The sequence below is a fragment of the Drosophila elegans genome, unplaced genomic scaffold (genome assembly GCF_018152505.1).
Source record: "Drosophila elegans isolate 14027-0461.03 unplaced genomic scaffold, ASM1815250v1 contig_814, whole genome shotgun sequence".
In the NCBI taxonomy this organism is placed as follows: Eukaryota; Metazoa; Arthropoda; class Insecta; order Diptera; family Drosophilidae; genus Drosophila; species Drosophila elegans.
In genome coordinates, this window is record NW_024546167.1 from 12572220 (window position 1) to 12595547 (window position 23328).

The window sequence follows — 23328 nt, forward strand, 5'->3', positions numbered from 1 at the left end:
CATAAATGTATGCATACTTAAATGTAATTTTACATTGTTTCTTCATTTTATTTACCATTAATGTATATAACATTTGCATATATTTATAAGTATATATATGTCATTATGTTATACTTGCTTAAATCTATGTAGCTTATTTTAAATACAGTTTCTTTTTATTTTTTTATTTTTCTAGTTCATTTTATTTTTCTAATGCCGCTAATTTTGCCAAATTTTTTGTTTATTTTGTATGTATTTATACCAATTGCAAATGAAAGAAAAGTCAACAAATGTACTTTAAATAATTTTCATATTTGTCTTTTTTGCATTGCATCTTTTGGTTTGGTACATACGCCACAGTGTGTCACTCTTTTCTGTGGGAGATCTTAAAAAACATGCATATTGGGGAATTCTTTCCATAAAAAGTTTGCGGCCAGATTTGCTATTTTTCGTAGCGAAAGCTTATCAAGATGTTTGGACATTAGTGTGATTATGCAAAGTCCTTCAAACAATCATTGAAAAATCTTTTTGAAATTTGTTGAACATTATTTGTTGTTGCCTTGCGTTTGTATCAAGGATTGGTTGTCGGTTTACATACAAAAATGTCAATTTTAATGGTTTTTATTTTTTCTTTATGTTTTATTTTACATACATAAAAAATGGCAGTTTATATATATGCTTGTTAAATATAATTTATTTAAATTGTGTGCTAGTAGTTGCCGCCTAATGAAGAATAGAAAGTCTTTAAAGTAATTATGTTTTCTTTCGGATTCGAATCATTTGGCGAGTATCGGGCAACCGCTGACAGGCAAAACCAATCTAAGACTGAACTAAGGAGACTTTTCAAAATAAATTTTTGTAAGCTATAGGGTCAAACATTTACTTGGCAGTTTTTCATTTTTTATATGTTTATTATATATTTTGTTATGGGAAATATTTATTTGTTTTGTTTACAAGATCTTTTTTTTTACCCTAGATAACCTATTAATATTTATCGGCGGTTTTCGGGGAACACACTTTGCCGGGTCAAAACTAAATAAAATAGAAGTCTAATTTTGTGCGTGAAAATCTTGAGATGAAAAATAAACCTTTAAGTCTAGATGGTGGCTCAATTAAATTGAAACTCTGCCCGCGGTTACCTGATCATTACAAGAATTAATTTTAAATGATCTCCCAACAGGAATTTGTTGTTTTCAATGATGACAATTTTTGCTGTCATTTTATTATACTACTTAACTTATTACCTTCATTCCATAATCTGTTTAGCTTAGTTTTAGGAAAACATGCACTAGCAAAGATTTTAGAAATCAATTTTCGTATTACATCTTCACGGTATTCTGCGTGCCTTTGGATTATGAAGTATTTTTTTAAGGAATGCTACTTAAAAAAAGTAAAATGGGTACAAACTCAATGTACTTGATGATGCCAGAAAGAACTTTTCAAAAATATGGGAATGTCGGTACTAAATTTGCAATGAAAATGGACTAGATTTAGGTTTTTCACTATCTCTGGTCCAAACAGAGTCCTCTTTTTCATTGTCTAAAAAAAGTTTTTTAATTTTGTAGTTAAATTTCATTTTATGAAAGAATGTTTTTTTTTTCATTTTTTCATGATACATATATTTTTATATTTATGTATAACATTTTCCATTATACTTTTATTTATTGATTTATTTTCTGCAGTTGGTTTTTCCTTTTTTTTTTGGCAAAACTTTATAGCATTTCGTCTGGCTCATCACCTTACTTTACTCTTAGAAATTACACTAGTTAAAGTGGATGGAAAAAGGGATAATTATTAAGCTTTTGTTATGCCGGCTGCGAGCTTTTTATTTTTTTGAGTATTTTTTTGGGAAAATAGACAGCTTTGCTTTTAAGTTATTTGAGGTTCAAATATTTATTTTGCATATCATATTCAGAGTCGGGTCAACTGTTTGTTTATGAGTAAACAAAAGGCTGTAATATCTATTCCATTACAGAATAAATGGCTTCTAATCAGAAGCTGAAAGGAGGGAGGGTCACCATTGTTTTCGGAAAACTAACCTCTTGGATTCGCTGTAAAACATATAAGATGGAAACGGGTTTTTTTTTTATTTAGTTAAAACAACTTGGATTTATTTATATTATTTTTGGGGTTGTTTGGTGTTGTATACATAATATATTTTTATTTTGTATGCTCTTCATTTTTATTGTAACCGTAACCTCATTACTCTTATTTCAGCTATTTGTTATGTTTGCTTCAATTATATTTCTTTAAATAAAATATTTTCATGCGATCAACCCAATAATGACATTGGATTTGGGGTTTTCAATAATAAGTGAAGAGTATTAATTTCAAATATGTCTCGGTTTTGCTCTTTAGTTTTCCTTCAATTATGCCTTTTATATAATTGTGGTTTATTAATTATCGCGCCTTAGTTGCCTTCTGCAGATCTTGTTTAATTTTTTATTTAAGAATCTACAATTTAAATTGTTGTTGCTTTATTAATGTAGTGTTTAAACAAGTAAGTGTTATGCGCTTTCAATGCCTTTTGTTTTTTTTATTCATGTGGGGAAAATGCTGCACTCTGCTTACATTTATAACAAATTTAACAAAATTATATTTTGGGACTCTAAGCAACGCTTTTTTGCTCTTCAGTGCTGACGGGAAAGGGGCTAGAGAAGAGTGGATATAAAGATAAATATATATATAAACATACATATATTTGTTTATATGTCCTCCAATTGTACAATTTATATATATATATATAAATACATATACATATATATTTCATTGTTATTTAAATATAATTGTTTTATGTTCAAATCATTTTTGTTATTTTTAAGTACAATTGCTGTTTTGCATTTTAAAGTTTTTTTCGCTGCGCTGTTTGTCGTTTATATGTTTCTTGTTGTTCCTGTTCCAAAAATGACACTAAAAAACCAATCAGAAATTTCTTAAGAACATTTTTTTATTTTTGCTTTTGCTTTAAAAGTTTATTTCGGATAATATAATATTTTTCGCTATTTTGTGAGGCCTGCCAATCATATTCTTTAGTTGCTGCCTAAATTTTGTAACTTAATAAAATTGTCCTAAAAAATTAAGGTTTTTGTGTGATCTTGTGTGGGGCGTTCTTTATTTAGCGTTGGGTAGGTTTTTATTTTGTTTTAGCTTTTTTTTTTTATTTTGCTTTATCGCGCTAGTTTTTGTAATCTTTAAGTTTTCCATTTACTTCTTGTAGCTTCATTTCTTTTAGTTTTCTCTTTGGTTGTTGCTGTATCTCGCATGGTTTTTTTGCGTTAAACTAGTCGTTTATGCATTGCTACACTGTTCTTGTTTCTGTTTTGTGTGTGGATTTTGTTGCTGTTTTATTTTTTCTATACTTCTTTCTGTTCATTTAACTCAATCTCTCATAGATTCTTCGATGGCCGCTGCCTTGATACTGCCGATCCCGATCCCGATCCCGATCCCGATCCCGATCATCCGCATCCGCACCGTTGTCATGTCCTTAACGCTTCTCTTAATCAACCATCAACTCGAAGTGAACGGATCCTCTTCTGTCTGAGCGGTCGTGGTTGATGTTGCGGGCCCAGGCTTTGCACTCAATGTTGATCAAAACGCCGGCTAAAAAGTAGGAAACGAATTACATAAATGAATTATTGTTTTATTTTTGGGAAACAAAATTAAACACAGGCTAACAAATTTATTTTTCGAACATCGAGACAGCCTTAAGAAAACCCAAAAGTAAACCTAACAAAAGTGCGAATTTCTATCCTAATTTAAAAATGTTTAAGAGCGGACCTTTCTTTCTTAGCATAATTTGGTGTAGTTCAAAAATTAATTAAATTACATACTTTCGTTTTAAAATCATTTTCGAAAGTTGTCGTTATTCCCATAAAAATAAACAAACAAACAATTTAATTCATTGTTCGTAACCCATTTATTAAAACAATTGTTGGGCGGATAAAGTGCTTTGAATCCGTTTAAATTTAAAACAAAGAATAAAGAGGACACACTTCCTACTCCATTTACAGGATTTTCTTGTACTGACTTCCTTGCAACAGGAACTATTGTTAATATTTATTGTACCGTGAAATTCAGGTATTGTTTAAGTTAAGTGTGCCGCTTAGATAATAACAATGGAGTATAGGGAGTAAGCCTAATTTAAAACCTTTTGTTTTAACCTTTTTTGCACTTTTGCACCACGCCTTTTTTATTTTTGGACTTTGAGCTGCCCAACTCTCTAGATTTTTTAGGTCTTGGTTTGTTCTTGGTTCAGAAACATAATAATATATAGATTTAACTTACTTTCAACGGTAAATTGAACAGCAACAATAGGCGGTATGTATCCCAGAATGTTTTTGAAGGGGAAATAGTAACGAGGGAAACCCATGCGTGGATAGTAATCACGTGCTTTGATGTTCTCAACATCGGCAGGATTCTCACCCTCGCACGAGACCCAGACTACGTTTGTCTGAAAGCAAATGAAGTAAGAATGAATATTAAATTAGTTTTATTTTTATGTGTTTTCCCAGCTTACTTCATTGGGTCGCAGGCTTTGCTTTTCCTTGATGTGCTGTTTCAGTTCCTCGGGCATATGCTCTGGCAAGGTCTTTGAATCGTTGTAAATTTCTGGCACCCAGTTGTAAATCTAAAAATATTTATATTGCATGTTAAAATAATGTTATGTTTAATGCCGTGCACTTAGTCGTTTACCTTATTCAACTTAAGGAATATACATGGTCTGGCCACGTTATAGCCAAAGTGGCTGTCAGCTGTACATGGGGCAAAGGTCGAGATGTCAATGCCGCATACTTTGTCTTCTGGTGGTGGATGCTCGAAGCTGCAGTTCACTTGGTTCTGCTTCTCAAGATCCTCGTATGCTGGGAACATTATAAAACACTATTAGGGAAGCTGGCTCGTTGATCTTTTAAGCGAAAGCTATAGCCTACATTTTCGGATGTGTTATATGTACTTTGTAGCAATACGGTTTTCGATTTGCTCTTTGCTAGAACCAAATTTAACTTACTGTGATCTTTTTATAATCGGTTATCAAAAATCAAAAAATTAAAACAAATCAGTTAGAAAAATAAGACTTTGCTGCCGATGCTTAGAACAATAATTAAAGTATCTTGTACGATTTAAAACCCTTTTTTTTTTTTTGTTTTTCTAAATAGTTTTCTATAAAATGTTAAGTTTAACCATTCGTCTAAAATTCCAAAATATTCAAAAAATCATTTTAAAAAATGAAATATCATCTATAATTAAATAATACATAATTAAATTAAACTTACATTTCAGGAAATTGGAAGTCTCCTCGACCCAGTATTTGTAGTTATCCTTCTTTGATGCTTCGTACCAAACTAATGTGCTCTCAACATTCGCCTCTGGGGGCATGGGTCGGAAGCCAAGACCTGATGTGTAGAGAAAAGAAAAAGAAAAGAGTTCCCACAAATTTAATTGATTTTATGTCTTCGTCGTGAATCCATATCCAATTAGTTAATTAAATTAATTTACTTGTTGCACTTTTCAACTGTACCCAGTCAAGTGCTTATAGCCCAATACACTTTTTAGGGCTGAAACACATTTAGTTAACATAAGATTAGTTGACCATGTTACTAACCTGGGTTGGATCCAATCAAACCATTGTCAAGCATCCATTTGGGCTTCTCATTGTCCAACGTTTGATAGAACACCGTAAATATGGCAGCAAAGAATCCAGTTAACGCCGCATAAAATATTATGTAGAACAGAAGAATTTTCGCTAAAAAGATGAAGAACAAAAAAATATTCCACAATTAGTCGTTGCTCAATAGTATAGATTTTTAGTAACATCAATAAAAATTCCTAACCCTCTTTATTATTAGGCTAAATACAAAGTCAGTTAAGAGCAGTAAATACTACAAAATGTATAAACAAATCATTTCTCTTAACTTGTCTGTCTAAGCGCTCCATAGCATATTAATTAATGAAGTTTGTGTATATTTCAGATAACAATTATTGTTGACTTTGCATTGAGTCTTTATATCCAAACTATAACAGATAGAGATTTATGAGCTACATAAATTCTCATTTTATTTTTCATACGGGATGTGTGGTTTTTACGTAGCAGTTGAATTAATTTGTCTATCCATTAAATCGTGTGAAATTCTGGAGATTATTTGACTGTGTGAATGTGTTGTGTCGTGGGAAAAGAATGCTGACAATACAAAATAGACAGTATATACTATGTTTTCATATAGTAATTGCTTTTTATTCCAAATGCAACTTGATTAAAATTATGTGATGATTTCCTGAAAATTTTTTAAACTATCCATGGTAGTTAATACTTGTTAATTTTTGAAATTAATATTTCATTTAAACAGTTTTTTCGTATAATTTATTAAAATTTGTTAGGAAAATACAACTAATGTTTGCATGACAACGCACCAAAAGCTTTCGATTAGTTCCTCTGCATTTAAAATAGATTTAAATTTTGTGTGCATTTGCCCTTTAGGTTCAGATTAGATTCCGAAATTTCCATTTAAATTGTTAAGAAATTAGCTTTAAGGTGATCAGCATAATTTTCTATTCGGTCTCATTTTTTTGTAATTAATTGGTTTTACCAGGATTCAATTTGTGGTAAGTCTAATGCGAATGCTAATGCCGATAATGTCGATGGATGTGGGTCTAGTTTGGCCATGAATACATAATGTCCATGGAAAGAGACGGATTGGACGTCCTTTGGTCTATCTGCAAATCAGTGTGCGTTTGTCTGTGTATACATAACTAATTTATGGTTTATTTTTGGCTTCTTTGAGCGCCATCAGCTTGTTGTACGTTACGTATACGTATTACGTAAACGCCCGATGGGACGCTGATTTTCATATTCAATTATAAATAAGGTCTTGATTTTGCCAAGCGTACGTTAGTTTAAAGGACACTATTTTTACGTTTGGCTGACTTGCATTTTATCTGTGGGGTGGCTGTGGGTGTTCTTTGAAAAAAAATACCAATATGAAGGGTATTTATTAATTTCTCTGTTTAGTTTATTATATTATTTTTATTTTTCTTAAAGCAGAAGTTGTAGCTTAAAATTTTGTTAAATCTTTAGACCAAATTTCATTGTTGATTTCCTAGAACATTTAATTGAAATATTTGGAAGCTGATATTGTGATTGAAGAATGTTTAATTACATTGTCATTGGTTGCCAGGCAAAGAGTTATTTTTTTTGTGGAAAATCCAAATGATGCGTTGAGTTTTCCGATTAATTGGTGGCGTCTCTATTTGAGTGTGTGCGTGTGTGTGTGTGTAAGCACCTGACCAGGACAAGCTGGAGCGAATTGGGACTGTTACGTATACGCCATGCTCTCCCGCGCTCTTGCGCTCTCAACTGAGCTCTCCGCTTCCAACGTTTTCCCCTTTTTCCGCGCTGCCTGACGTTCTCTGTATTTCGTGAACTTTGACATTTCCACAGCGCTGCACTTTAGACTACCAAATTGTAACATGCGAAGAGCAGCCCTAATGCCACCTTTCGCTCTCTCTCTTACTCTTTATTTTTTCAATTTAGCCACATTTTTGAATAGTTAAGTAAGAGGGCTTCCAAATTCAACAAGAACGCCGAAATTAAGTTTTCCATCACATCGCATCCGCCGCTTAGTACCCTATTATTTAAAAATAAATGGCTATACACCAATGAATGGAAAATGTAAAAGACAGGTAGACATTTTCAATACAAACTCAGCATAACTTTAAAAATGTTGTCTATTAGTAAAATATTTTGTGGACAAGTGGGTGTGGTCAGACATTATAGCCCAAGAATCTTCAGCTTTAATTTATGATCTCGAGTTCTTGAGCCTATCAAAAATATTTGTAGTCTTCAGTCTTAGGCTCCACAAGAGAGTAACGGATACAAACAGGCATAAAAGTTCACGCTCAAAAAAAGTGTCACACAGACGGAAAATGTAAATATAACCCGCGGAAATGAGAAAACACAAAAGAAAGCAAGAGGAATGGAAAAATATATTTCACTGTCAACAGCAAGATGGACTCATCACGCCGCGGGCTATACTGCGCGAAAACTGGCATGATTTTATATAACATACGCAGAAACAGTAGTATGTTTACTGGCAAAATATAATATTAACGAAGTGATTTACCCGCAACTTAGTATAAGCTTCAACTAAAATTGAACTTCAACTTGAAGCGCCGAAAAAATCTATATTAACTTATTCTGCTTACAAGTTTCTCTCATATGAAATATAACTAAATTTGTTACTACAAGTTTAGTACTGAATTGTTGCAATGTACCGTGTAATTTTATCAATATCGGTTTCGTAAAGGTGATAGATAAAATTCCTTTTGCGTGTTTTTGTTATGCGTCTTACCCCGCTTTGAGTTTACGCCTTCATTGCCATTCATTCTATTATATTTTTTACTATGCTTAATTGCCTTTCAATTAAGAGCATCGGAAGTTTTTAATTTAAAACATTTAACTAAAATTGTGTATCCGTTAAAAGACGAGCTTCTTAAATTATAGATACTTTGTAAAATTTTTATGAACTGCCTTAGAAAGTTTATTAAAAGTAAGGTTTAATAAAGTATTTTTATATTCGAGGAACTTTGTTTGTTAACTGTTTTCAAAATCATGTGCATAAAAATAAAACTTTGTTATTTTTTCAAATACTATTATAATTTGTATTTATTTAATTTTTTATGAAAGGTTTGTTAAACTGTCTTCAAAATTTTATCAAATGTTACCAAACGGAAATTGTTTATACAAAGTATTGTAATGAATTTCTTGTTTATGCACTATCAAATGCTCTTAAGGCAAACGCTAATGTTCGCATTTTCCGAGTGCAACATTATGCAAAACTTTTAAGACTCGATTGCTAATTGCAGTGCTATCCACTTTAAGGCTAACATTTTTAGCAGAAAAGTAATTTTTCGTCAAAACTTGTAGTGCATTATTTAGCAGATAGACGGCTAACATTCGAGTGTCAGTGTAAATTGCTTCGATTTCCATTTAATTGTCTTACTGGTAGCCTTGTTTGGTGCGCCGCAAGTTGATTTCAATAATTGAGTGCCAGATGCATATACATTTTTAAATTGGTTATATGTTAATTGTGGCAATTGATAAATGGGCAGAGATTTCGTTAGAAAATGGAGAGATTTGGTCTTAATTCTGATTGAAGTGTTTGTGCTTGTCAAGAATGTCAATTTGTATAGCTGCCTTTGGTAGAGGTCAATCCAGTAATTGTTTGACAGGGGACAGTGAATAGGACTATAACCACTCAGTTTAGCTGGAGGAGCAGACAAACGTTTGCCTGTAAGTAGGTTACACACAGTGGCACCCCATAACTACCCAACTACCCACAACACCCACTTTTTTTGCACCTCCATTTACCAAGCTGTTGGCTCTAGACTCTAGAGAAACTCGTGCAATGAGGTTAGAATTGATTTTTGTCGAGTGCTACATTCAACGAAACTGAATCGCATGTCCACAAGTATGTTTTCACATTTGCGTTGCTTTGTCATTAAGAAATATGTGGGTTATAGGCAATTTAGTTTTGACTAGAATGCTAGATCAATGATAGATAGCTGACCAATAGAACCAAATGATTCGTATAAGCTAAAAAAACAAAATGAACACTGAACTTTTTAAGCTTCACAAATTTTGCTGAGGTTATTACTATTATATAATCATGGCCATTTGTTAGTAACGCAAAGAAGAAAATATCATCAAGAGCCATCGAATGGAACTAGGAGTTATAGAAGTCCTGGAAAATTTATATATTGACAATTCTTGTAAAAAAAAAAAATAAAACAATTTAAATGTATAAAATGTCTTGCCATAAAAATTCGTACTTTCCTTTGAATAAAACTTAAGATAGTTTAAAACCAATCAATAACCTAATGATGTCTCATTAAAGTGTAATATCATAAAATATTCACTACGCATAAGCCGTCAGGGCAGCACGTGTCAAAGACAGTCAGGAATAATTATGGGAAGAGTAGTGGATACTGGGGCCAAAATGGTTTCCGAAAAACTGATTTACAATCCGGTCTGGAACTTAATTTAATTGGAATTTATGATAAAACTTTTGCCTTTTATAACAAGTAGCCGTGATATAGAACAAAAAAAAAACGTTTGTCAATCCGAAAAAAGACAAAAAGGAAGTTATTTGGTAGACTATATCGTAAAAAATTACGTAAAAATTGGATAACTATTTTTTTCGCATTGGGGTCATTTAAAAAGTAGGACGATTTTTATTAAGGAATGACACTTTCTCACGATATTTAATGATTAGCATTTAAGTTCCTATAAAGTCAACATTTTAACTCGTGCTGTGAATAGACTTGCAAGGTTTTAATTATGCAATCAATATACAAACTCAGAGTGGAATAAGTAACTTAATGGTCGTTGGTAGCAAGTGAAGTACTCACGCACTTTAGCAGGTGCCCATGTGCACTTTATTGATTTCCATTTTTAGATTAACTACATTACTGGTAACCTTGTAAAAGCGATTAAAGTTTTTTCGCCATAAAAAAAAAACGTTTCCCTCCGAAATGACCTTTGAATATATTTTTTTTTTATCGCAATCAACTATTGAGCCTTTCTAAAGAACTATTTTATATCTTGAAAAAAAACTATTTCTGTTTTTTTCAAAGATAAAACTATTGAATTGATAAAAAAGAAATAACCCAAGTGCACTTCATTGGTAAAGTATGGACAAGTGAACTTAGATATTGTGTAAAGAAAATGAAATATGACCTAAAATCATTAACTAGGAAGCCTTTTGATAACTTTTTGGACTAGCTTTTTTTAAATTTAAATTTTGAATATTTGAATATAATTACTTACCCCAACTGGAACCGGTACGTCCAAGGCATTGGCTAGTTTCACTGTTCCATAGGAATTTTTTGAAACCCTCCCATTTGCCCATTTTAACTGGCGGTGAATAGTATTCACCAATTTTCTTATCGGCCATATTAATGCTTTTGTTTGCTTGCTGCGGTTGCTGTTGGTTTTGGTTTTAGTTTTGGTTGAATTACTTATTCGTCTTGTCACTCGGGTTGCAGGAGGGTGTCTTGTCTATGAAGCTAGTTCTTGTTAAACTATTTGTTACGTGTAGTTCTTTGTAGCTTAAGGTTTACGTTTGGGTTTTGAACGCTTATCGGATATTAATATATTATATATACTTTTTATTTATATATTTGTTTTTGGTGTTAATTTTGGTTTTATTTTTTGGGTGAGTTTTTCTTAATCAACTGCTTTGGTACATCATTTTTGGTTTTTTTGTTGGAATGTTTTTAACAGTATTTTGTTAAGATTTGCGCTAAATTTGTATCGTAACTGAAAAGGAGGAATAGAAATTTGATATTAAATTTGCATAGGTAATAGATGGGGTAGGACACCTGTTAGGTAATTTGTGAAATTTGATTTTATTTATCGCGGTGATTGTTTTTTCTTTTACTTTTCTTTTTCGCTTTGCTTTTGTTTTCGAAAGAACACCAAGTTTTTCGGAGCTTTTATTGATTTTCATTTATGTAAGAGTACTCTCTGCTTTGCAAAACGAATTTTCTTGTTCATATTTTCGTAGACCAATCCATAGTTATTTTTCCTGCTTATGTAAACTTTGCCTTTCACACAATTGGCATTTGCCATAGTTGATTTTTTCCTATTACCAAATTGCTTTTGTTCGCGATTCGGCGCAACCACAAGGATACCTGAGGAAAATTGTGATACTAAACAACCAGACTTGCAGCCTTCATTGCCGCCAGACGTATTTACTGTTTATTCAAGCATTTAAGCATTATTTTTTTTAATTAAATTTTTAAGACTTTATTTTTAAGAAGAAAATGAGCTCAGTAGCGTAAAATGAATTGTAGTCACCTCTGCCGATTTTAGCCATACGCTCTGCCAACTGTTATGTAATCTCAAGTGTGGAAAAAAGCATCGGCAAGCCAAACCAAGCGGCCACGGACATGCGCAGGGATGCCGAAAAGGGAGCCGAAGAGCGTTGAAGAGAGCGCCACTGGAATCTTTTCTTGGAAGGCTTTTTTTTCCCTTCCTTCGCTGGGTGGTGGGGGTTTGGACCCCTACGAAAGTTGACAGCTGGGCGCCAGCTTAATGACAGTTTTTTATGGTGTGGGGAAGTAAGGGGGAATGGTAGTCGGTAGATCCCCGGAGGGATAGGGCGGTATGGCATGGCATGGTGTGTACCCGCTGGGCTCAGCACAAATCCGATACCAGAAACCGCCGCGAATTGGCTTGCAGTTTTGCAACCCTGTTCAGCTGACGCCCAAAAGGCAGCCACACATAATTTTCGCAAGGACGGACAGTTTGGCAAAACATATATATATATATAAATATAATTTTAGCTCCGGGCTACAAATCCCGATTATGTTGATTATGTGTCAGTACGCTTATCACAGGACTTTTCCCCTCCCTCCGTTCCCTCATATTTTTTTTTTACGCCTGGAAATTCCCGTCGCACAAATTCGCTTGGCTTGACTTACATTTCTTTCATTTTCTTTTTTTTTCAGCTCTGCCGACGTCGCCGTCTTTTCGCGGCACTCATTGCGCAACGCGCCCGACTCGACTCGACTCGGCTTCTATTTCTGTTTCTACGGCTTTGCTGCCTTTGGCTGCTTGATGGGTGGGTGGATGGGTTGGTTGGGTGGCTTGGTAGTTGGGTGGCTTGGTAGGTGGAATGCCTAGCCTAGCAAAGGGCAAAGCGCACAAAAGTAGGCAACGCCATGCCCTCCCTACCCCCTACCCCCTTCCCCCCACCCAGCTCTCACACACAAAGGCAGATAGCTGTGGTTGGGGATACACAAATAGGCATTTCATTCCCTTTGTGGAGCTCAGTGCAATTTTCCCAAGTTATTTGGATCTTGGTTATAATTTTCGAAAATCGATAAGACCAGCAAATACGTCCTTGACCCAAAGCTAGCTTAATTAAATACCATTCTAAGTTTAACTAGTTTCTAAATATGCACGCTTAAAAACTATATTATTCACTTCCACTGCTAAAATGTAACTTTTTTTTCATATTTTTCACTCGCACTCACTCACACACACACACACAGACACTTTATTTAACCAATTGTTGTTATTTCTTTTGTTTTTGGGGTCCTTTTCTTATAGATCCATTTTTGTCGTTGCAGGCAGCTAAGAAAAAATCGAATTTCAGTATGTATATAAGTTTTACAAGGATATTTTGCGCTGCTGCTGTCGCAGTGTCCTCATTGCCGACGACGACGTAATCAATGAAAAACTGTTTCCTTGGCACAGCGCGTTTTTTTGGGTTTTATTTAATTATTTGGCACTGAATATTATTCGATGGTTTGTTTCAGCAATCACTGTCAGCCGAACACATTGATTACGTTATTTGTTGAACTTTTATGCGTTGGGGACAGGGATTTTTATGTAACCAGCGATTCGTGGGAAATGCAGACGTAGACGTAAGACTGATTTTGCAATGGCACACATACAGAATGGGTTTTCTCTCGCCTTCGAACGCTCCCCCTCTACGCAGACTTGTACATAATAGCTCCAGATATAAGGATATATATGCAGATGCATATACATATATGTATGTGTGTGTGTGTGTATATCTATTTGCCGTTAATCCGCCAGCGAAAGCGAGTAGCAACCGTCCACAGTTAAAACGCCAATGATAGTGCCACATTTGCCGCAGCTTGCAGCTGGGCTATCGGCCATCGGCAAATCATTTCGGCTTGGCATTCGCATTCGCTCGGTTTTCGCTCGCTTTCGGATCGTCTTCGGCTCCGGAAAACTTTGTCGCTCTCGAGCGGTATGTGCCGTTAATTGCGTGAGGGGGGCGGTGGATGGTGGGCGGTGGATGGTGGGCGGTGAAAAACAGCCACCCCTTTCTAAGCTTTTCTCCGAGCTTTCTGCTCAGCTGAGTGCTATGCTGGAATAGCTGGCTGTGATAGCTTAATAGCTCGATGGCTCCGTGGGTGGTAGCTCCGTTCCACATTGCAGAGTGGGTGGTGCAAGCTTTCAGCTACTTCTGCTGGTAGGTTAGTTCCATCCAATGACTGTCAAACTGTGCGAGCGCCCCACTTTGCAAGCTGCAGGTTATCAGGCGAGTCCTTAATGCGGTAAGGTGCATAAAAATGTTAAACGACTTCACTGCACTCATAATAGGCCAACCAATTAAGATTTTGTGTTGGATGATAACATTTAGAACTGCATGATCTCCGTTCGTTTAAATTTGATGGCATAAATAAAAATATACAGACTTTAAAATAGTACAGTTGATAGTCATAATGTACACAGACAAAAAAGTAGAATAGTAAAAATAAATATTTGACTATTGAATTCAAAATTGTATATTTTATATTTGAATTCAATTTAAAATCATAAAATTAAATACATGGCATTTTGAATTACCTATTATTTATTATTAAAATAATCTAAAATAGTTTATTTAAGTGAAATATTTGGATTTAGTACTATTTTTTGTCAGTGACCGTACATACACCCGAGTAACCAACAGGGCGTATGTGTAATATTTTATTTATTTATTAGTTGTAAACCGTTTTTGCTCAAAATAAAAATAATTTGGAATAGGAAACTTAAGAAACTTGTTAAAAATCAACTTTAATTTCAATAAAAACCTTTTGAATTGATTTTAATAACACAAAATCTTCAACCTTTGGTAAAACCACATTTTATGGGCGACATACCGCTTCGCGATTTCTCCGCCGTGAAATGGAAAGTTTCCGAGATCTCGAAGCTCGTATTGACTAAATTGCACTAATCGACTAGATTATTTTTTCATCCAGACTATTCGAACTTGTTGTGCTCGTCCATGATAACCCCAAAAAGCATTCATTCACAAATCTGATGTGTCAGATTGTTATTTTAGTCTATAATTAAGCCTAAGAAACATTATAGTCGCTCTTATAATTCTTATCAGTCCTATGCCATCTTCAGGGCAATAAAAGATCAGGCAGCAAACTTTATCAGTTGTTGAGGAGAAATTACTGAGAGATACTCGCAAGCACATAATCTTAAATCTAGAAGAGCAGTCTCTCAATTAATGTAGCTCTATGTATAAAGCATTTACCTACTCATGCTATCAGTAAACACAACGTTTAATGCTGTGCCACCAACGGCAAATACGATTGGCTAAGTCACCAACAAACATCAAGCAAAACGTTATAAACAAAAAAGAACGCTAAAACCTTGGTAACCTTTTTAATTATCAAGAACACATATATATTTGGGGTCGTGAATCAAAGTCCACTACACCCATGCCTTGTATGAAGCTCTGAAGCCTGTTTTGCTATAAAACTTTTAGACTTTTACTTGCTAGCAGTGACTGTCAAAATTTCTGAGGCGACGGCTCGTATTGCTAGGGTCTAATAAATGGCACAGCTACCGTTTCCCCGCAGATAGCTCATGCGCTGTCTTAATGCTCTTGCAAGTCTAACGACACGAACACAGTTCAATCAGCGCAGAAGCTCATCAATAGTCCCAGAGGCAATGGTTTCTGCGAAGCCAAAGGCGGCAAACCTACAATTCCAGCGGCAAGTTTTCAACTGCGGCGAATTCGCATTTGTCTTGCGCAGTGATTCGAAGAGAAAGCGAAAGAAAGATGAATTCTCTCGTTTTATTCTGGTAATATAATACTTATTGATTATTTTCTCTCTGACGTGGAGTTTGGCCTGAAGTTCTTTTTTCAAACAGAAGCCGGTCAAATTGCCAAATTATATAAAAAGCAAACCAAACTTTGTCTCCGTGTCAGGTTTGGGTGCTTAACTTTAGTTGGGTGAAAAGGAGAAAAGAAGAAAGGTTGATCAATATGGTGAGGTTGAGCATTGAGGATTTATGGGTGGGAAGTTAGTATCCTATAATATTTCCCCTGCCTTCAATTAAAATTACGTCATTCCTCAGCTGACTTAGGAGTTGCGCGCAAATAGTTATACAACTGCGTTTTCCTTTTGTTTATCCAAAGAACAGACTTTTTGTTGCAAGCTATATTAATAAAACATTTTCTACAATTGTTTACCTGACATAGATTGCTTGGATATTCAAATTTGCCACTAACATCCTCCCAAAAATCATGCTCATGTTGTAGTGGTTTCTTGTACCGGCTTTAACATAAAAAAAAAAACTTATCAATAAAATAATTTAAAGCATTTATCTTGGCCAAATGATATTTTTGGTTCGTTGTTTAGAAAAAATATTATATTTGCTGTTTGAAACTGACATAACATACAAAGAGAAAAAGATATATAAATCCAAAACTGAAACAAACGGATACAATATTGGAAAACAGAAAGAGGTTTAGGTAATGCAACCCCCTTGCTAAAGTTTGAAAGCAAATATATATATAAGAACTTTTTAATACCCAATAAGCATATTTACAATAAGGTTACAGCATGAACACTAAAAGTATAGTTATCCACTTCCAGTACAACAAAAAAAATCAGACAAACTGAAAAAGTAGGGAGATCAAGTTGACCCACTTTAGTTGCACATCGAGCAGCTTTGAAGAGGCACTATAATTGTCGGTGGGGATTGAGATTGGGATTGGCTCAGTGGGGATGACAGTGGAGGTGGTAGGCATCGGTGGGTGGGTGGTGGTGCTCCAAGTCGGTGGTGCAAGTCTTTGGGGGCGCATTTTGCTATCGTTGCTGCTGTTGTTGGTGCTTCTGTGCTGTTCAGTTGTCTGTCTGCTTGCGAATTTTCAAACAAATGCCAAAGTTTAAGTGCCTGACAAGTAGAAGTTCATCGTGAGTTCATAAATGTTAGGCTAATGCGAAAGCAGGGAACTCTACTTATTATGTTTAAGTTGAAAGGTCGCTACAACCGATATGGTTATGTCACAAGTGTTAAAATTTCTTATATACATTGCAATTATAAAATAAAATAGTAAATAAATTAAATTTTTAAATTAAAAGAAAGATACTTTCAAATAATACTAATCCAACTTGTCAAACAAACTTGTGTTGCACCATCATAATGGACAATTTATTGTAAATACTATTTTGAAGTATTCATTTAATAGATAAAAGTTTATCAAAACCATATAAAAATATACTAAACTTTTTCCAATCCTTGTCAATAACAACAATAACAATGCAGAAGCTGACAATTTAGTTGTATTTATTAGATAAGGGTTTCATCACAAACATATAAATATGAGCTAGGCAAAACATAAAGTCTTTTCATTCTTGGGCTTGGCCCCTTCCCCGATTCAGTTGCTCTTCTCTTCTCCGTACTTTACTTTTTCCCCTTTCAGTACTCCACAGTCACACACTTGGTCTTCAGGTACTCATTGAGTGCCTCCTGACCGAGGTCCTTGCCATAGCCGCTCTGCTTGAAGCCACCGAAGGGAGCGGCCACGTCCGTCTTGTTGTAAACGTTGATGAACACGGTGCCGGCCTCAATGCGATCGGCGAAGCTGAGGGCCTTGCCAATGTCCTTGGTGAAGACGCCACTGGCCAGGCCGTACTCCGTTCGATTGGCCCGCTGCATGAGGGAGTCCACGTCGCTGCCATTGAACTTGGAGATAATCATGATCGGGCCGAAGGACTCCTCCTGCGCAATGTACATGTCGTCCGTAACGTTCGTGAATACCGTGGGCGTGAAGAAGTAGCCCTTGAGATTCGGCACCCGGCATCCGCCGTACACTAGTTGGGCGCCCTCGGCCACGCCCCTTTGGCAGAATTCCAGCAGCTTGTCGAAGTGCGCCTTGTGGTTCTGCGGTCCGTGGGCCGTCGATCGGTTCAGCGGATCGCCAATGGTCATGGTGCGCAGGTCCTTGAGGACGCGTCGCACGAACTCGTCATGGATACGATCCTCCACGAACAGTCGTCCAGCGGCGATGCAGTTCTCTCCCTTGTTGAAGAACACCGAAGACATGCCCTGGTTGGAGAAGGTACAAAATTAGTACTTTGTTAATTCATAATAATTATTTTAATAATTGTGCTAGAGATCTGCCTTTTAAAAATAAATTCATAAAAATATCGGGTACATAAATCAGTGTTCTGCATTTTAACAATAAATTGATATGTATGGTTTAAGAATGTGCCTTTTGTTAGAAAAAGCTTACGAATTCGCGAGTTACTATTTTTGTTATATTTCTATATCTGGTATAGATAAAATTAAATCATTATTTATAAGTACAGGCTTGCATTTTAAACAGTATTTAGAAGCGAATCAAATCTTAGTTGAAGAAAAAAGTAATTTGAAGCTTAAGAATTTGTGAGTATATTATTGTTGCACCAAGAATTTTAATTAAAGGCTGGGACAAAACATAGTAATTATGAGCAATATCTTTGACTAACTGAGCTTAATATATTTATAAAGCCGATAAATATTTTAATTTAACTCCGTAACGATATGAATCACCTTTAACCAGCTACCACTGATGAATTCCAGTTGTGTAATACATCTGGCTTATACTTTGTTAAAGAAAAACTTGAATTCCAAATAATGGAGTACTCACGTGCTTGACCGCCTTGTCCATGTCGCAGTCGGCAAAAATAATCAGTGGACTCTTGCCGCCCAGCTCCAAGGAGCACTTCTTTAGATTGGAGTCGGCGCAGGACTTCATGATGTGCTTGCCCACGGGCGTGGAGCCGGTGAAGCCCAGCTTGCGCACCAGCTGATGGTCGGCCACAGCCTGACCTGCCTCCGATCCCTTGCCGGGCAGGACATTGATCACGCCCGGTGGAAACCCGGCCAAGACAGTCAGCTCGGCGAACTTGAGAGCGGTGAGGGGACAGGTCTGCGCCGGCTTGATCAGACAGGTGTTGCCGGCGGCAATGCAGGCGGCCATTTTCCAGGACAGCATCATCAGGGGGTAGTTCCAGGGCGTGATCAGACCACACACCCCGATCGGCTCCTTGCGGGTGAGGGTCAGCACATTGTTGGGCCTGGCCGGATTGACGGGTATGGTGCTGCCCTGGATCTTGTCGCAGCAGCCGGCAAAGTAGCGCCACGCATCGATGGACATGCCGACGTGGGTCTTCAGGGCCAGGGTGTAGACGGCGCCGGAATCCACCGACTCAATGGTGGCCAGCTCCTCCTTGTGCCGCTCCATCAGATCGGCCAGGTTGAGCATCAGTTGGCCACGCTGTCTGGCCGAGATCTGCTTCCACGATCCGTAGAAGGCGGAGTGGGCCGCTTGCACCGCCTTGTCCACATCGTTGGCAGTGGCACAGGCCACCTGGCAGAGCACCTCCTCGTCGGTGGGATTGATAATGTCCAGCGTGCGCTTGCCCTCGGCATCCACAAACTCACCGTTGATGAACAGCTGGGTGGGCACTCGGATCTCCCGTTTGTTGGCCCTCAAAGTGAATCCCTCGAAGTCCAATTGCTGGCCAGCGGCACCGCCACTTCCCTGGCGGAGTATCCTCACCAGCAGGCCGAAGAACTCCTCGAATACGGGCGCCATGAAGACCTGCTCGTTTTCCAGGGGAACGTCGAAGGCTTCCTTGACCTCCTCCACCAGACGCACTACGTCCATGGAGCCAGCGCCTGCGGCAAAGAAGTCGGTGGAGGCCTCGATTTGATCCTTGAGTATGGCCTGCCAGATTCCGGCAAGCAGAGTTCGCTTGGCCAGCTCATCCTCCGTGAAGTCGGTGATGGGCTGCTGATCCGCCTGCTTGAACCAATCACTGGCACTGATCACCTTGGAGCCCCGCTTGATGCGGCGAACGTTGACGAAGGCGCCATCGGTGCCCTCGATGAGGAGACCAGCACTGTGGATCCAAGCCGGCTTGGTCAGACCCTTCAGGCGCAGTGGTTGGCCATTGGAGACGGGTCCAGCGGAGTACAGATGGGCGCCGAATAGACGAACCTGCTCCTCCGTGCCATCCGCTTCGATCACAGTGGCCACTGCTCCGGGAACTGAGTCCAGGCCACGGACAAAGTTCCAAATTCTCTCCGCCGACTGCTGCAGATTGATCATCTGGTTTTCCACCTTGAACATGGCCGGATCGTAGGTGGCCCCCACCTCCGTTTGGGTTATCTTCGGAGCCGTGCCGCTGGCCACCATGTCCACGGCCACGCCCATGGCCTTGACGCCCTCGGGGTACAGGAACCGCTTGTAGATGGTGTCCAGTGTGTCCGTGGGCTCCAGGTTCGTCTGGCGCGTGAGGAGCAGCGGTCCAGTGTCCAGGCCGTCATCCGCCCAGAAGATACTGAAACCGGCCACCTCATCACCCTCGATGAGGGTCCAGGAAATGGCACTGGCTCCCCGATGACTTGGCAGGATGGAGGGATGATAACAGATGCTGCCCAGCGGCGCCCCATCAATCACCTCCATGGGAATGAACTGGGAGCAGAAGGGCAGCACGTTCAGGGTGGCGCCCACCGACTTGTACTGCTCCAGCACCTCGGGCAGAGCCACGCCCTTGCGGCGCCAGCCGGAGAACTTGAAGACAGGTATCTTGTGGGCGGCGGCCGTGGTGGCCAGGATGTCCTCGCGACTGCCCTTGTCCGGAATTGTGAACACACCCACAATCTGGACATTCGAACGCTCCAGCAACAGCTCCAGAACATCAGCGGCAAAGTTGCTCTGCCCAATAATGGCTATTTTCAGTTTTAGCTGAAAAAGTTGGTGAATTAGACTTTAGACCTTAGCAGTGATATGGGTATCTAGATTTTTTAGAATTTCAAGAAGTTGTTTTGTGAAATATTTGTAAATTAAGGATAATTTAAGTGCACTTTCTAGAAATATGTATTTTTGAGCTTTTCTGTCAACCTCTTAGCTTAACGTATTTAAATATCTCGACGGAAAAAGCTTTTGATTTTTTAAAAATTCACAATTGACAACACAGCTGATAACGAATTAGTCTTGTTATTTTAAATTTGTTAAAATGTTAATTTTAGTGTTAATATGTACTCTTCCTTTTTTAATTTATTTTTATTATTCATAAGTTTAAGTGCTAGCAACTCACGAAAACATCTTTCTAGACATTTTATTTAATACAAATATTTGAAGAACTCTTTACTGATTTGTTATTATTGTTAGCAATAAGCTGTTAATAAATCATCTTCTAATTTAACTCTATTTTGATACTAACAGCCATGGTTGGTGACACTTATTCAGCACTTTTTAAATTAACACTTTTCGTTGGTTGTAGTTTTTTTTTTAAATTCACTTGACAAAGTTAATATAAGTATCACAGTTTTCCTCGATTTCCTTTCGCCGGGCCGGCCAACTATCAACTGAAATCGTGTGAACAAACCGGATCGTATTTATACCTTGGCAGCACACGAGCCGTTCATTATCGTTATCAACTGATTATAAACAAAAACACAAATAGAGCAAATCCGCTGCATTGTCGTGCGTTGTTGCTGGCTCACTTTACGTATATATCATAATTAAATTATAGAAACATCAGATTTCTTATCAAGCTAAGCTTGGAATGCGTGCAGCACATTATTCGGGGAAAAAATATGGTGTGCATGTCGATTTTTCATGTTCAAGAGGGCCCGACCATATTAATTATTTCCATTTAAAGTTTGCCAGGTGTGGGAACACTTTTCAAAAAGTTGAGCTAAATACTCATAGAGTGAAAACAATTAAGAGGGGGTTTTCAGGGGGTTTCCATTACTAGACACGTTTTCCGGTGATCTACTTTAATAATCTAGCACCTAGATGACCCACTGATTGCAAAGAGGGGAGATTTAACACTCTTCTCGACTTCTAATTTAATAGTGGCTACTGAAAGATACTAATTGATAAGTCAAATAATCTGATTAATTAGCAAATTGGCTGCTCTAATTGAGAGCTATATGCAGGCTTACAGCTTGACTTTATAATTAGTTTAAATTCAACCCTACGGCATGTTGTATTCCCTACAAACGTACCTCAAATACTTTGCTTTGCTGGGCATTGTGCCTTGGTCGGAGAATTCTGCCAACTCTCGGTTTATACAAAGAGTTTACTCGGTTTTCTTGATTGTTTTCAATATTGCTACTTTTGGGTTTGCAATATATTTTCCTCAGAGGAGTGAACTGTTTCTTTCGCTGATGGTCAACGTGATTGTTTTTGTAGCTAAAATTGTGTGCGTCACTGTCATCGTGCTTCAGATGATGTTTCAGTATGATGACTACTACAGATTCTGCATGGAAATTAAGTGTCTGCGGTTGGGATTTCAGTGCGAGCTGAAGATGCAAGTTGAGGGCATGAACTGGAGGTCGTATGCTAAAATTTTGGGACTTGGTGTTGGGCTTTTGCTGACAATATTGCCCTCCGTCTATGTTGCTGTAAGCAATAGTCTTCTATATTTCTGGCCCTCGTTCTTGTCAATCCTTGTCATTCGGATGCAAAGCGTATTGATGCTGCTCTATGTGGATATTTTGGGTCACCATGTCAATCTGCTGGGAAAGCGACTCCAGGACGTACTCAACTGCCATCTGAAGGGCGGCAACTGCATTCTGGATGGCAACTGCAATCAGCTTTGCTCCCTCGAATTTTTATTGGCCCTCAAACACAGTCATATGGGGCTCTACTATCTGTTCACCCACTTCAATGGCCTTTTTGGCTGGTCCATAGTCAGCATTTATGTGGTGTTGATTCTGGACAGTACGGTCAACATTTACTGGACCCAGCAAGTTCTGGCTGAGGTCTATGAATACAGATACCTGTATGCTACGTGTTCAGTCTATATACCCTCAATCATCATGATTTTCATTTTTTGCCGTAGTGGAGAGTTTTGTAAAAGGCAGGTTAGTAAAAAAACGTAATTCTTTTTAACAAAGTTCATGATGTGGAAAAATGTGTATTTAAATCTAAACCTTAATGCCTGTCAAGAACATATACTTTATATATAATACACTTTATAATAATATTGTTACAAAATTAACCCAAACAAGAACGAATTTCTTTATAAGTATTTATTTTGGTAAAATTGTTTGTTTATTTTGACTGAAAGAAAATATTGCAAAAAAGGTTATATGTACATATGAAAATTATTAATAGAAAGAGGTTAATTTCTAAAATCATTTGTTTAAACTTGTTTTCCTCGTTTTTAGAACGTGCTAATTGGCAGTTATTTGAGGAACTTGGCCTGCCACCCTGCACCCGCAAAAGAACCGGCATATAATGAACTGCTGTCAGAATTTATCATGCAAGTGGAACAAAATTCGTTGGCCATCAATGCCGAGGGCTTTATGAACATCGATAATTCGCTGCTAATGTCGGTCGGTAATGCCAAGTAAATTACGAAATAAGTACCATTTTAATTCGTATTTATGCTTTCAGATATTGGCTGCCAAAGTTACCTATCTGATCGTGCTAATGCAATTTAGTAGTTATTAGTTTTAATAGTTATTTTTTATAGATTTAAATACTTAAACTTTTATCCGTTTCCGCTTTTTGTATATAAACTGTT

General features: G+C 37.3%; 3 protein-coding genes across 4 annotated transcripts; 1 reads left to right on the top strand and 2 right to left on the bottom strand.

Annotated features, from left to right (window-relative positions):
- Nucleotides 1-2908: 2908 nt before the first annotated feature.
- Nucleotides 2909-13624, bottom strand: LOC108138921 (sodium/potassium-transporting ATPase subunit beta-2). Of its 2 annotated transcripts, none has more exons than XM_017261487.2 (8): nt 13435-13624; nt 10799-11290; nt 5579-5719; nt 5250-5369; nt 4672-4838; nt 4496-4606; nt 4264-4429; nt 2909-3579 (listed from the first exon to the last, which is right to left on the bottom strand). In XM_017261487.2, the coding sequence occupies exons 2-8, from the start codon at nt 10923-10925 to the stop codon at nt 3476-3478; spliced, it is 936 nt and encodes a 311-aa protein (XP_017116976.1). In that variant the 5' UTR covers nt 10926-11290; nt 13435-13624; the 3' UTR covers nt 2909-3475. The 2 variants fall into 2 exon arrangements, with proteins under 2 accessions (XP_017116976.1, XP_017116977.1); XM_017261488.2 differs by lacking the exon at nt 13435-13624 and adding an exon at nt 11831-11849.
- Nucleotides 13625-17066: 3442 nt separating this feature from the next.
- LOC108138968 (cytosolic 10-formyltetrahydrofolate dehydrogenase) lies at nt 17067-21145 on the bottom strand. The gene is made up of 3 exons (XM_017261550.2): nt 21013-21145; nt 18429-20534; nt 17067-17845 (listed from the first exon to the last, which is right to left on the bottom strand). The coding sequence occupies exons 1-3, from the start codon at nt 21016-21018 to the stop codon at nt 17216-17218; spliced, it is 2742 nt and encodes a 913-aa protein (XP_017117039.1). The 5' UTR covers nt 21019-21145; the 3' UTR covers nt 17067-17215.
- A 633-nt stretch (nt 21146-21778) lies between these two features.
- On the top strand, nt 21779-23279 carry LOC108138720 (putative gustatory receptor 39b). The gene is made up of 3 exons (XM_017261071.1): nt 21779-22663; nt 22970-23137; nt 23199-23279. The coding sequence occupies exons 1-3, from the start codon at nt 21779-21781 to the stop codon at nt 23253-23255; spliced, it is 1110 nt and encodes a 369-aa protein (XP_017116560.1). The 3' UTR covers nt 23256-23279.
- Nucleotides 23280-23328: the final 49 nt, after the last annotated feature.

What these genes read in the sequence shown, in the direction of transcription:
- LOC108138968 (XM_017261550.2), bottom strand. An exon ending in TGGACAAGGCGGTCAAGCAC is followed by an intron (nt 17,846 to 18,428) that starts GTGAGTACTCCA and finishes TTCTCCAACCAG; the next exon opens with GGCATGTCTTCGGTGTTCTT.
- LOC108138921 (XM_017261487.2), bottom strand. Translation starts at nt 10,925, where the DNA reads ATGGCCGATAAGAAAATTGGTGAATACTATTCACCGCCAGTTAAAATG. An exon ending in ACGTACCGGTTCCAGTTGGG is followed by an intron (nt 5,720 to 10,798) that starts GTAAGTAATTAT and finishes TCATCTTTTTAG; the next exon opens with CGAAAATTCTTCTGTTCTAC. An exon ending in TGTTCAATTTACCGTTGAAA is followed by an intron (nt 3,580 to 4,263) that starts GTAAGTTAAATC and finishes CCTACTTTTTAG; the next exon opens with CCGGCGTTTTGATCAACATT.
- LOC108138720 (XM_017261071.1), top strand. Translation starts at nt 21,779, where the DNA reads ATGTTGTATTCCCTACAAACGTACCTCAAATACTTTGCTTTGCTGGGC. An exon ending in GAGAGTTTTGTAAAAGGCAG is followed by an intron (nt 22,664 to 22,969) that starts GTTAGTAAAAAA and finishes CCTCGTTTTTAG; the next exon opens with AACGTGCTAATTGGCAGTTA. An exon ending in ATAATTCGCTGCTAATGTCG is followed by an intron (nt 23,138 to 23,198) that starts GTCGGTAATGCC and finishes TTATGCTTTCAG; the next exon opens with ATATTGGCTGCCAAAGTTAC.